The 14,147-nt window shown below is 40.3% G+C and overlaps 2 protein-coding genes across 2 annotated transcripts; both read left to right on the top strand.

The window, feature by feature from the left end:
- The first annotated feature begins 7,941 nt into the window (after positions 1-7,941).
- LOC105971790 (protein SGT1 homolog) lies at positions 7,942-13,938 on the top strand. Its single transcript, XM_012996678.2, has 10 exons — positions 7,942-8,248; positions 8,986-9,055; positions 9,178-9,302; positions 9,718-9,856; positions 10,215-10,311; positions 10,418-10,483; positions 10,744-10,882; positions 10,980-11,059; positions 11,152-11,256; positions 11,377-13,938. The coding sequence occupies exons 1-10, from the start codon at positions 8,086-8,088 to the stop codon at positions 11,482-11,484; spliced, it is 1,092 nt and encodes a 363-aa protein (XP_012852132.2). The 5' UTR covers positions 7,942-8,085; the 3' UTR covers positions 11,485-13,938.
- LOC105971789 (UDP-glycosyltransferase 88B1) lies at positions 12,350-13,938 on the top strand. The gene has a single exon (XM_012996677.2). It carries the CDS (start codon positions 12,350-12,352, stop codon positions 13,772-13,774), a length of 1,425 nt encoding a protein of 474 aa, XP_012852131.2. The 3' UTR covers positions 13,775-13,938.
- Positions 13,939-14,147: the final 209 nt, after the last annotated feature.

Genomic DNA, 14,147 nt, shown 5'->3' with positions numbered 1-14,147 from the left:
TCCGGCGTTGACCGCCGGTCTCCGGCGTTGACTTTTTTTTTTTTTTTTTATAATTTTATTTTTTCTTAAAAAAAATATTTTAATTAATTTTACTGTCTTGACTGCTAAATTACTGTCTCCGGCAGCTATTTAACTGTCGGAGACAGTAATTTAACTGTTAATTGACTTTTTTTTTTCTTCAATTTTTTTTTTTAATAATATTACTGTATTCGTTGCTAAATTACTGTCTCCAGCAGTTATTTAACTGTCGAAGACAGTAATTTAACTGTTAATCAACTTTTTTATTCTTAAAAAAAATATTTTTAATTAATATTACTGTATTCGTTGCTAAATTACTGTCTCCGGCAGATATTTAACTGTTGGAGACAGTGATTTAATGTTAATTGACTTTTTTATTCTTAAAAAAAATATTTTTAATTAATATTACTGTATTCGTTTGCTAAATTACTGTCTCCAGCAGTTATTTAACTGTCGGAGACAGTAATTTAACTGTTAATTGGCATTTTTTCATTTTTTTTCTTAAAAAAAATATTTTAATTAATAGTACTGCCTTAGATGCTGAATTACTGTCTTCAACAGTAATTTAACTGTCTTAGACAATAATATTAATAATATTACTGTTCGGAAAAATAATATTCATAATATTACTGTTCGGAAAAAATAATATTCATAATATTACTGTACCAAACAGTAATATTACTGTTTGAGACAGTAATCTAGTAGCTAAAACAGTAATATTAATTAAAATATTTTTTTCTAAGAAAAACAATTAAAAAAAAAAAAGGTCAACGCCGGAGACCGAAGGTCAACGGTGGTTGACCGGCCGGAAAAAAAATCAGGAAAAAAAAATTTCAAGAAAAAGAAAAAAAAAAAAAAAAAGTCAACGCCGGAGACCGGCGGTCTCCGGCGGTCAACGCCGGAATCTGGCCGGAAAAAAAACATTTCAGAAAAAAAATTATTTTCTGAAAAAAAAAAGTTTTGGGGGTTAATGTGATATATTTGTTTAAATCCGGGGTCAATATGTAATATTAAGGAAGTAAGAGCATAATGGGTGGAATTGATAAGAATTATATTATTGAGGGTATTTTAGACTAAAGACATGGGGATGAGCTTAATTGAGAGACTGTTTTTTTTGTGGACTAAAATGCATTTAAGTCCCATGTGATGGGCCTTTTTGCCATTTGCCCTTTTTAATATTGAAATTAATACATACACAATTTTTATTTCTTTTTTTAACAAAGGAACCAATAAACCACATGAGAAGTATACAGTATATTGCATTATGTTATTAAGTCATATGTAATAAATTCAACCTAAAAAATGATAATAAATGATGTCGAACTCAAATTGTTAGAAGCAACGCCTTCCTTACTCCACTATCTGAATTCCGAACCATCCTATTCAGAGTATATATGGTAGGGGTGAATAAGTTGAACTCATCAACTCGTTAAACTCATCAAATCAGTAAAAACTGTCCTGCCGGACGACAAATATATCCATCAAAATCCAAAACCCTTATTTAATGGGACGATGGCGAATTTTTCTAGAACTCGCGCACGTTGTTAATATATGGTGGAGTATGTAGGAGATGGATAGGCCTAATACTATATATATTGCCCACTTTAGCAATATAAACTTCACTACTCTTTATCTTGTCCTATTTTATTGGTCCAATTCATTTGGCATTATTTGCTTGCCCTTTTATTTTTTATATATATTGTCTAAATTTGGCTAGTTGTGGACCATGGTCCATGCCTACTAAATATATTTCTATATATTTTTTTATTTTAATAAAATTAGCAAAATAATTATTATAATGCTTTTCAATTTCAATTAATATATTCCGAAGTTTCATCACACAATCCTCATACAATTGGGCTTTCCTGATAATTTGAATCTCAATTAAACTCAAAAGCCCACTGAAATATGGACCCTAATTTATGTTTGTAACGATATTTAATAGCCCAATGAAATATTAATAATAACTATTTTCTAGAAGACATATTAATAATTAAAACCTATACTGAATTAAGTAAAAAACACTTGAAAGCGTGACCGTTTAATTTCCTTAAGAAAATAAAATAAAATTTAGGATAAATTACAGCTACCCCGAGGTATGGTTAAATTACAAATACCCCATCTTATTTGTATAATTATAACCACTCTTCAACTATAAACCTTCTTACACGTCCACCCTTGCGGTTTCAAATTTAGTGGAATCTTCGAGATTATATGTGATGATGCTAATTACTTAGATCACCTGGGGTAGTGTAGAAAACGAACTGGGAGAGCAAAGCAGATCAGTAGCTTGACAACTTGATGATCCTGAGGTACCTGCGAAATGAACACACGTGAACTACGCCGGGGGTTGATCCGGCGGAAACCCCTCCGACGCTCAAGTCAGACGTGCTGATCATAGAAATAGTCCAGAGAATACGTATTGTAGTATTGCTCAGTTAATAGGACGTACCTTAATAAAATGAGTAAAACCTCTATTTATATGTCGTTTATTGGGTTGTGTTTGCTTTGTTGGGCCCAAGCCTTACTTGAAGGTGTTTGGGCCTCGGTGATATTGGTCTTCGATATTGGGCTCGTAGCCCAGTAGGTAAAGAAATTGTAGGCCCACTGGGTTGGCCCAATTAGGCATATCATTAAGCCCCCCACTCTCGAGTCGATGTGGGGGCCATGTTGTGATGGGTCTCAGATCGTGTCGAGAGTAAAAGTTGTAAAAGTCGATCGTTGGCGTATGGCCTAATGGTATGCGAAAACGCGTTGGAGCGTGTGTCGGAGGGGTGTGAATGCGCGTTGGCGCATAGCGCGACAAAGTTGCCGCGATATAAATTAATTGAGTCGTCGGTTTTGTCCCGCGACGATGTAGTAGCGATTTATCTCCTCGTGGGAGTTATCTTGTCGCGGGGTAATAGTGTTGATCGAGTTATCTCCTCGTGGGAGTTGTCTCGCGATAATGTAGTAGCATGGATCAAGTAATCTCCTCGTGGGAGTTGTCTCTGGGGTAATCGAGTTGATCGAGTTACATCTTCGTGGAAGTTGTCTCACGATAATGTAGTAGCACGGAGCTAGTATTCTCCTCGTGGGAGTTGTTATTTTTCGACATTTTCAATGTTTTGACGTGTTGCTTGTATGTGTTTACATATAGCCTTCTGCGTGATGTACTTGAGGAGGGGATCAAGCTCTCAAGATTTTTTTTTATATGGGGGTCGTGCCCCTTGTTAGACCTCGTAGGTCTTAAGTATGTTTGGACCGTGGCCACGTTTTAATGAATGACCCATCGAAAACAAGTAGATAAATTTGAGTAATCAAGCTGGCCAGGCTATATAGATTCTCATAATATCTCTAAGTGCTTCTAGGGTTGTAATCGTGCTAACTTGAGCTTGCGATTATATGGTGAATTTCGGGCGAGTTGTCTCCTCATGGGAGTTGTCTCGCGGTGAGTAATATTATCGAGCGAGGTGGTTTCACGTGAGAGTTGTCTTGCAACGGATTTGTACTGTCGAGCGAGTTGGCTCCTCGTGGGAGTTGTCTCGCTGCAGGTTGTAGTATCGAGCGAGTTGGCTCTTCGAGAGTGTTGTCTTGAGCGAAGTTGTAGGAGCATTGGATGATGCGCGATTTAGGCGCGTGTGGATTGAGGTTGCTCTGAGCGAGTTGTCTCCTCGTGGGAGTTGTTTCGCAACGAGTCTTATTATCGAGCGAGGTGGTTGCACGTGGGAGTTGCCTTGCAACGGATTTGTAGTATCGAGCGAGTTAGCTCCTCGTGGGAGTTGTCCCGCTGCGGGTTGGGGTACCGAGCGAGTTGTCTCCTCGTGGGAGTTATCTCGCTGTAGGTTGTAGTACCGAGCGAGTTGGCTCCTCGTGGGAGTAATCTCGCTGCGGGTCATAGGATGGAGCGAGTGGTCTCCTCGTAGGAGTTATCTCGCTGTGGGTTCGTAGGACCGAGCGAGTTGGCTCCTCGTGGGAGTTTCCTCGCTGCGGGTTGTAGGATGGAGCGAGTGGTCTCCTCGTAGGAGTTATCTCGCTGTGGGTTCGTAGGACTGAGCGAGTTGGCTCCTCGTGGGAGTTTTCTCGCTGCGGGTTGTAGGATGGAGCGAGTGGTCTCCTCGTAGGAGTTATCTCGCTGTGGTTTTGAGACGCGAGGGGCTTGGCTCCTCGTGGGAGTTTCCTTGTAAGAGGTTGTAGGACCGAGCGAGCTGTCTCCTCGTGGGAGTTGTCTCGCTGCGGGTTGTATTACTGCGCGAGTTGGCTCATCGTGGGAGTTGTCTCGCAAGCCCCCCACTCTCGAGAGGATGTGGGAGCCACGTTGAAAAGGGTACCGGATCTTGTCGAGAGTAGATCGGTGTTGTTGTCTTGCGTTAATTGTTGGCATGGCGTGGAGAAATAATTTTTTTTTTTTATTTTCCATTTGATAGCGAACGCAATTTAGTAAGTGCGTTAAAGAGCTCGCGCAATTTGGTGGAGCGCGTTGAAATTCTCGTGCGATTTGGTGAAGCGAGTCAAAATCTACGCGCAATTTGGTGGAGAGTAGTGAGAGTTGTGCGCGCTCCGAGTATAGAAGACGACGCGCAAGAAAGAACGTGCGCGCATAAGATCGCGCGCGCGGTGGCAGCCTTGGAAGGCGCGCGCATTAATGCTAGGAGAGAGAGAGGAGCTATCATGTCTTTATTCGGTGGCGTGCGTGCATTTAATGCATGGGAAAGAGAGAGAGTGAAGAGTCACGTGTGCTCTCTTCCCTCCTTTTTCTTTTTCTTCTTTGTTTTTTCTTTTTTTCTTTTTTTTTTTTTTTTTTTTTTCTTTTGATTTCCGCGCGCGCAGCCTTTATGGCGCGTGGCCTTCACTCGCGCGTGCTGTGCACGCGCCCTTCATCTTTCTCTTTTTTTTTTTTTTTTTCTTTTTTTTTTTTTTTTTTTTTGCGCGCGCGCGCTATCCGAGGCGCGCGTTTCCAAATGCACGGCTGCCTTCGCGCGTGCAGTGCACGCGCCAGCCGGTTTTTGCACTTTTCCTTTTTTTTTTTTAGGGTGCATGCGTGCGTCCCAAAATAGAAGCAGGCAGCCCATGTGGGGGGCGCGCGCTTCGTCTTTTTTCTTCTTTCTGCTTTTTCTATCTTCTTAATTTTTTTTTTTCTTCTTCTTCTGTTTCTTCATCTTTTTCTTTTCATCTTGTTATTTTTTCTTCTTCTTTATTTTTTTTTATTTTTCTTCATCTCTTTTTTTTTTTCTTCTACTTCTTCTTCTTTTCTTCTTTTTTCTTCTTCTTTCTTCTTCTTTTTTATTTGGTTGATATTCACCCCATTGGGGATGTTTTATTTTTTGAATAGGGATGTTACCCTCGTTCCTTGAGATGGGATGTGCGCCCCCTTGGGGATGTTCTATTTTTTGAGTAGGGAGATTATCCTCGTTCCTTGAGATGGGATGTGCAACTTTAAGATGGGATAGCCCCCCATTTAGGATGAGGCGATCACGAACCACTGGGGTGAGATGCCCCACCTTGGCGATATATGGTGCCACTGATTCAGTGGCAGCACGAGTTGAATCTTTCGTATCATACGCTGAAGGTTTTCTTCGGTTATCTGAACCGTTCAAGAAGTAAGTAGAAATTGATCATGTTGAGGACCCAGTGGGACCTCACGAGGAGGAGCGTTGGCTCCTGCTATGACGAATGAAATGTTTTGGGGGCGATGTGAACCCCCAGGGAGTCGATAACCCTTGGCGAACGAAATATTTTGGGAGCAGATGTAAGCCCCCAGGGAGTTGGTAACCCTTGGCGAACGAAATATTTTGGGGGCGATGTAAGCCCCCAGGGAGTCGATAACCCTTGGCGAGCGAAATATTTTGGGAGCAGATGTAAGCCCCCAGGGAGTCGATAACCCTTGGCGAACGAAATATTTTGGGGGCGATGTAAGCCCCCAGGGAGTCGATAACCCTTGACGAGCGAAATATTTTGGGGGCAGATGTAAGCCCCCAGGGAGTCGATAACCCTTGGCGAGCGAAATATTTTGGGGACAGATGTAAGCCCCCAGGGAGTCGATGACGGTGGTGCCATAGGTGGCTATGTAAGCCCCCAGGGAGTCGATGGTGGTGATATACTGGGTCACGGCCTCTGTGGCAGCGCGAGTTGAAGCTTCTGCTATCATGCGTTGAAGCGCATCCTCGGTTATTTGAACCATTCGAGGAGCAGGGAGTGGTGGATCGGCGAGTGGTGGGTCCCGATGGGGATCACCTGAACCTCGCGAGGCGGATCCATGGGATGTGGAGGAGGTGGCAAGCCAGAGCCTCCACGAGGTGGGAGGTCGTTAGCTGTGTCATTTTCTCTCCGAGCAGACGTCTCAGGAGGATCTTGTTGGCTACGTGATCTGGTTTGCATCGTTCCCACAGACGGCGCCAAAATGATGATGCTAATTACTTAGATCACCTGGGGTAGTGTAGAAAACGAACTGGGAGAGCAAAGCAGATCAGTAGCTTGACAACTTGATGATCCTGAGGTACCTGCGAAATGAACACACGTGAACTACGCCGGGGGTTGATCCGGCGGAAACCCCTCCGACGCTCAAGTCAGACGTGCTGATCATAGAAATAGTCCAGAGAATACGTATTGTAGTATTGCTCAGTTAATAGGACGTACCTTAATAAAATGAGTAAAACCTCTATTTATATGTCGTTTATTGGGTTGGGTTTGCTTTGTTGGGCCCAAGCCTTACTTGAAGGTGTTTGGGCCTCGGTGATATTGGTCTTCGATATTGGGCTCGTAGCCCAGTAGGTAAAGAAATTGTAGGCCCACTGGGTTGGCCCAATTAGGCATATCAATATGGAATAGGCTGCGGCTATATGCAAGACTAATTTCACTTGTGCAAGACCAAATTAAAAATTTCAATGTATAAATACTATAATACCCTTATTTATTAAAAAAATAAAAAATTCCAAATATGCAAGACAAAAAATTCAAAAACACAAAAAACCCTATCACAAGACCACAAAATCACAAGACCAACTCTCATCTTCTCCATCTTCCAAAACACACAAGACCTTTCTCCTTCCTCCTCCATTAACCCACAAAACCTATAAATTCAAAATCATCAAAACTCAACAAATCTTACAAAGATGGCAAGTATGGAGTCATAAGACATCAAAATAGAAGATTCTACGATGGAAGAACCCAAGAATGTATGCATTTATGGGTTTTTTAGCTAGCATATCGATTTTCAAAAAAAAATCCCGCGCAAACGAATTCGACATGTACAGGTCGAATTTTACAGGTAAAAATCGACATTTAGATGTCGATTTTGAGGTATAAAATTCGACATTTAGATGTCGATTTTGAGGTATAAAATTCGACATTTGAATTTGTGCTATAAATTCGACATGTCAATGTCGATTTTTACCTATGAAATTCGACGCTTAAGTGTCGATTTGTAGCATAGTTTTTCGACACCTTGGTGTCGATTTTTGTTTTTTTCTCATTATTTGTATTTGGTCTTACATGAGAAAAAAAAAGCCAATTTAATTTATGGGCATACTTGTCATTCCATCTTAATAAAATAGAATCTTTTTGAATCTTTCTTTAATTTGGTCTTGCATAAGTGGAATGAGTATTGCATATAGCCGCAGCCTATGGAATATTATCATTTTTTACCCGTTTTATCATATTCGAACTCCATATTTTGAAGCAAGATGATCATAATATGTGTTTTTTGGCTTGTATATATCAGATTGTGGTGCATCAGAAACTTTATTTTTACACAAAATGAGTACAAACTAGAGCACATTCCACGAAATCTAGATGATCTTTGAATTTGACACCATAAGGTTGGAGATATAAGAAAAAATCATAGTTGAGGGGTAGATGTAATTATTCAAACAAGATGGGTTTTTCGTAAATTGTCCATACCTCAGGGGGTGTTTGTAATTTACACTAAAATTTATTATGTATAACATATTATATACAGTGAATCAGAGTTCAGATTTCAGAACCCTGCAAGTCGTCTCCTTCTGTTCTAAATTTCTAATTTCTAATTTCTATCCCTCTTTCTCTCTCTAATCAATCCAAAAAGTCTTCGTAGAGTTGTAATCCGTACCAATGGCGTCGTCGGATCTGGAAACGAAGGCAAAAGAGGCGTTCATCGACGACCACTTCGAACTCGCCGTTGACCTCTACACTCAAGCCATTGCTTTAAGCCCTACCACCGCCGAGCTTTTCGCCGATCGTGCACAAGCCAATATTAAACTCCGAAACTTTACTGGTAATGGAAATTGTTTTTCTGTGCTTGTATTATTGCGCATAAAAGAAAAGGTGAACGTACTTTGGATTGGGGCAGTTGAACTTTTATTTTCATGTTCTGCTTTTTGGTATTAAAGGTATAAATGAATGGGATGGTTTTTGTGTAATTTGAATTACTATTTTTTTGGTTCAACTGCTGTTCCAGAACTCTGATTTTATGGATCCAAAAATACGTTATTAATGGAAATTTTCACCATCATGAATTCAAATTACAATTGTCGATGTGGAATTCTCACTATCGGCTAGAAACATCTAGGTGGTATTCAATTGAGTTGATTGTTCTGCTCTTCGTGCAAAGGTGAAGCCGTCGATGTATTTTGCGTTGAAATTTATGAAAATTGATGGAATCTATTAAGTATACGAATCTGTGGATCCAATCTATAAATGTTTCTTATTAAAATACCATGGTTTCAATATCTTAATTTTTCGAATGATATGCTGGCCTTGTTGCCCCTGTGATGCTTAATTTCATTAAAGAAATTATTGCACGCACGTGGCAATATTTTGTTTTATGGTACTTAAAACTCAGGTTTGCTTTGTGATTCATGATTTGAAGAAATTATTGTATGCATGTGGCATGATATATATATATAATTTTTCTGGTATTTAAAGTTCAGGTGTGTTCTGGATATTATTACTGTTGTTTTATATAAAGCTGGTTGAGAGGTTGTTACTAACCTTTGCATGTTTGATGAACAGAGGCTGTTGCTGATACAAATAAGGCGATTGAGTTGGACTCTACAATGGCCAAGACCTATCTGCGTAAAGGGTGAGTTCTGTAAGGGATTGTTTGGATCGAAGGATTTTTTGATTTTGCGCTTGAGTGTGAATATAGAATTTCTGTTTTTCTTTCTTCAAATATTGCTAATTCTATATTTTATTTTCATGCAGTGTGGCGTGTATCAATCTTGAAGAATATGAGACTGCTAAAGCAGCATTAGAAACTGGTGCTTCTTTGGCGCCTCATGATTCCAGGTTTACTAAGTTGATCAAAGAATGTGATGAGCATATAGCAGGTAAAATAGTCTTCTATTCGTTCTAGAATACTAGAACAACTCTTTATTGTGGTTTTTGCTGTGATGATTTCTTTTCCATTTTTCCTAGCTTCTTTTTGAGCTGTAACCATTAATTCATTCATTGTGGCCCGTACTTAAATTATTGCTATGCATGCTTATAGTTAGATTTACGTTGGGATTTGACTTAGAAGTCGTCATTAAGATTTTTGATGTTGTTGCATTAATTTTTCAAGTTTTCTGCTGGACCTCCAATTTACAATTCAACTGGGTAGGGAATTCCTATAAAACTGTGATGCAATATGTTAGCAGTCTACTCGTACTCTGAGTTCTTACTGTTGGACAATAAGCTATGATTTTTCTGTACATGTAATTGGTCTACTAATAATAATATGTTTCTTTTTCCTTCTTATTTTAGAGGAAGCTGCAGAGCAACCTGAGCACTTGGTTGATAAAGCTCCAATAGATGTTGCGACTCCAAATAATTTGCCATCGTTTGTTGGCTTGTCCAGTCAAGGAACAAGCACGCCGGTGTCATCTACCAAACCAAGATACAGGTTGTGTGGCATATCTTGTGTGAATATATGGTTAACTTAGTCCAACCGTGTCTGTTAGGGTACAGGGTAAACGAACTCCTAAACTCTAGCAAATTAACCCACTCAACCGCAACACCCCCTTGATAATTCCTTTTTTATCATTAATAAGTACTCTATTATCATTTATGCGCAAGGGAAGATGTGTGAGTGTGAGTGTGCATGTGTGAGATGTATTGAATTGGCTATTTTGAAGTCAAATCTCTTCTTCTCGTTCACTTTATGGCATAACTTAAATCATCTATATGACTTGGTGTGGCAAGAGCTTTTCTTCCATGTTCCAGTTCTTCATTGTTCAGTTATCTCTTCCTGTACACTGCAGGCATGAATTTTATCAGAAACCAGAGGAAGTGGTGGTTACAATATTTGCAAAGGGAATACCCGCAAACAGCGTGGTGGTTGACTTTGGTGAACAGATAGTAAGTAGTGCAGGATATATTAAAATAGCTCTCATTTTTCTTTATTTCAATCTTATCTTATCTTGCTCAACATGTTAACTCCCTTTTGTCCTTCACTGATACCCAGCTTAGTGTTACAATCGAGTTGCCTGATGAAGAAGCATATCATTTTCAACCTCGCTTATTTGGAAAGGTGACGTAATTTATTCATGGTCTTAGACTGAATTTGGATTAGAAATATCTTGATTCTGCACTTCCTCATAACAAAGAAAAGAAATTGTTATTTTATTTAATACGGTGCTTTTAAGTGTTGATTGAGTCGATGTGAGCATTAATTTCACTGTTTATTTTTTCTCCAGTTTTGGATTTTGGTATGTAACATTGGTAACAACATCGTTAGTATAGGTCTTGTTACGCTTCTGTCTGTTGACGTAATTATCCCTTGTCAAACAGATCATACCTATGAAATGTAGATATGAAGTCATGTCTACAAAAATCGAAATTCGACTTGTCAAAGCCGACACTATTCATTGGACTTCCCTTGAATATAGCAAGGATGTTGTGTTTGTGCAGAAAGCAGTTGTACCATCAGGTACATATTCTACCGTCAATTTCTACACCCACATCATTCCATGGTACATCAGCGTAGAACCTTTATTTAATCTTCACTTTCCGATTCTCTTCAACAGGAAAACAAAAACCCACATATCCTTCCTCCAAACCTAACAGAGTAGATTGGGATAAATTGGAAGCTGAGGTTAAAAAGGAGGTGTGTAATTTCGAACTTTCTTCTTTCACTCTCCTTTACGTAGTAGCCTATTCCTCTAACTAGCCTAACTTGCTCTTTATTTTGCATAACAGGAAAAGGATGAAAAACTAGACGGTGACGCAGCTTTGAACAAATTTTTCAGAGACATCTATAAAGATGCCGATGAGGACACAAGAAGAGCCATGAGCAAATCCTTTGTAAGAACCACTATCTTTCTCCTAAATCATCCAACACATTTAAGAAAAGAATGAAAATCGGTCGTTTTTATAATCCAAGGTTATTATTGACATTTTCTTTCCGGTGCCAATAAAAAAAAGGTTGAATCAAATGGGACAGTGCTATCGACGAATTGGAAAGAAGTGGGTTTGAAGAAGGTTGAAGGAAGCCCGCCCGATGGCATGGATCTGAAGAAATGGGAGTACTGACCTCTTTTGATTAATCCCGTACGTCTTTTGCACAAGGTGAAATCGCTTTTGCATGAGTTACTTCCTGGTTGTGATTGAACATGTTCATATCTCTCTCTTCTCTCCAATCCAAATCAACTCTTTTATCTTAAATTAAGTTCAAAAGTGCGTTTCTTTTGTTATTTTTTAGTTAATTCAACATCTAAAAGACCAAAGTTGTACCACTTTGTTTGCACGTTTCTGTATACAGATTTGGGTGATTATTAGCAAGAATCTTTTTATACAGTTGCTTTGCGCCGTAACACATAAGTTTGGATGACGAGATGTTAGAAGCGAACGTCTGTGTGTGTGTGTGTGTGTGTGTGTGAAATATCCATCTGAAAGTCTGAGGCACCGGGTTTTTCTTTCTCTCGAAAGAAATTCGAACTCCCTAACTCTTCTTTCACCCTCCATATCACTTTGACTTAGGTTTACAAACATAGTTAGCATTGAAATGCTTCTAGAACTCTAGTATTTTTGATACTAAAGTATTATAAATATAATTCTGTAATAGTGCAACTGTTATTTGTTCTAGAAAGATTGAGAATTATCATTGGTTATCGGAAATTAATGGCAGAGTGGGGCAACAAGGTGGGACTGATTACTGATCACTCATGTGTGGAACAAAATGTGTCAGCTGTAATGCAATATTAGAATCAATTCCCTACCATTCATATTGATGAAGATAGGTTTTTTCGTAATTTTGAGTTTTCCAATTCAAAGAAATTTATTTGCTAGACGTAACTATTAATTAGTAGGACCACAAAATTGACACTGATAATGTCTTGAAGTGCACTATATACAGTTCAACAACTTGGAAGAAAAGATTGTGATTTTTTTTGTTGCAATGGAAACTATAGTATTATATCCATCTCCAGGAATGGGCCACCTGATATCAATGGTGGAGCTAGGAAAGTTAATCCTCCACCACCACCCTTCCTTCGCCATCACCATCCTAACAGCACCGCCTTCTTTCAACACCGGCTCCACCGCCTCCTACATCCGCCACATCTCCGCCACTGAACCTTCCATCACCTTCCACCACCTACCCCTAATCGCCGTTGACCTCGACTCCTTCCCTTCGATGGAAGCAGTCACTTTCGAAGTCCTCAACCTTAGCAACCCCCATGTCCGCCGTGCCCTTGAAACCATCACCCACTCTGCCGCTACCATCTCAGCCTTCATCATTGACTTTTTCTGCAACACGTCTCTTCCAATTGCCGCCGAATTCGACATCCCTGTGTACTATTTTCTCACCTCCGGTGCTTCATTTCTTGCCATGATCCATTACTTGCCTGCAATTCACAACACCACCACCAAAAGCTTCAAAGATATGAACACGCTTCTGCATTTTCCGGGGGTTCCTCCAATCCCATCTGCCGACATGCCCAAGCCCATGCTCGATCGTGAGTCGTCGGAATATAAAAGCTTTTTAAATCTCTCGCTTAATTTACCGAATTCAGCTGGAATTCTTGTGAACACATTCGAGGGCTTAGAAACGAAATCTCTTCGAACGATTAGAGAAGGGGCATGCAACCCCGGCGGCGGTGGCCGTACGCCGCCGGTTTTCTGCGTCGGGCCACTCTTGGCAACCGGAGACAGACTCGATGGCGGCGGCGTTCACGGTTGTCTGAAATGGCTTGACGAACAGCCTAGAAAAAGTGTGGTTTACTTGTGTTTCGGGAGTTTAGGTTTGTTTTCGGAGGGGCAATTGAAGGAAATAGCTCTAGGGTTAGAGAGAAGTGGGCACAGGTTCTTATGGGTGGTCCGTTCGCCTCCTTCCGACGACTACAGCAAGCGGTTTCTACCGCCTCCCGAACCGGATCTGGATTCCCTACTTCCGGCCGGGTTTCTGGACCGGACGAAGAACCGGGGGATGGTGGTGAAGTCGTGGGCCCCACAGGTGGCGGTGCTGAACCATGGGTCCGTCGGGGGGTTCGTGACCCACTGCGGGTGGAACTCGGTGCTGGAGGCGGTTATGTCAGGCGTGCCTATGGTGGCGTGGCCGCTCTACGCGGAGCAGAAGTTTAATAGGGTGGTGCTGGTGGATGAGGACATGAAGCTGGCATTGAGGATGGAAGACGGCGGCGGCACCGTGGCGGCGGAGGAGGTGGAGAGGCGAGTGAGAGAGCTGATGGATGGTGAATCGGAGAAAGGGAAAGAAGTACGTAAGGTGGTTGAGGAAAAGAGTGCGGAAGCTAGGGCTGCCATTGGGGAAGGTGGTTCCTCCATTGCTGCACTTGGAAAGCTTGTCCAGTTGTGGAAAGTGTGATTTATTATTTGAAAATAATAACCAAATTTATAGCCTTAATTTCCCTTCTAAACTGGAATAAATTAGAATGTTTGTGGGTTAATCTTGTTTATCAACTTCCTCACTCAATTTGTAGAAAACTGGAAAACGAGATATATAGTTTATGAAAAATTTAGCACGTGAAATATATTTACTTTTTTTGGTTGTGTGCGCGCGTACATGCATGGCAGGGGTAGTTGTCTCATGTCTGCGACTGTACATAACGAATTTATGAATGATTTATAAAGTAGTTGAGCACTTAATTAGAGTATTGAATTAGTAGAGGTAGGGCAAAAGGCACAATAAATAACAAAAAGGAACTCATTAATTGTAGGAAATTAAATATTACTATAAA

Source organism: Erythranthe guttata, chromosome 6, assembly GCF_056151865.1.
Source record: "Erythranthe guttata isolate IM_541 chromosome 6, IM_541, whole genome shotgun sequence".
Taxonomy (NCBI): Eukaryota; Viridiplantae; Streptophyta; class Magnoliopsida; order Lamiales; family Phrymaceae; genus Erythranthe; species Erythranthe guttata.
Note: the sequence above shows the minus strand (reverse complement) of the source record. Positions and strands in the feature narration are given on the sequence as shown.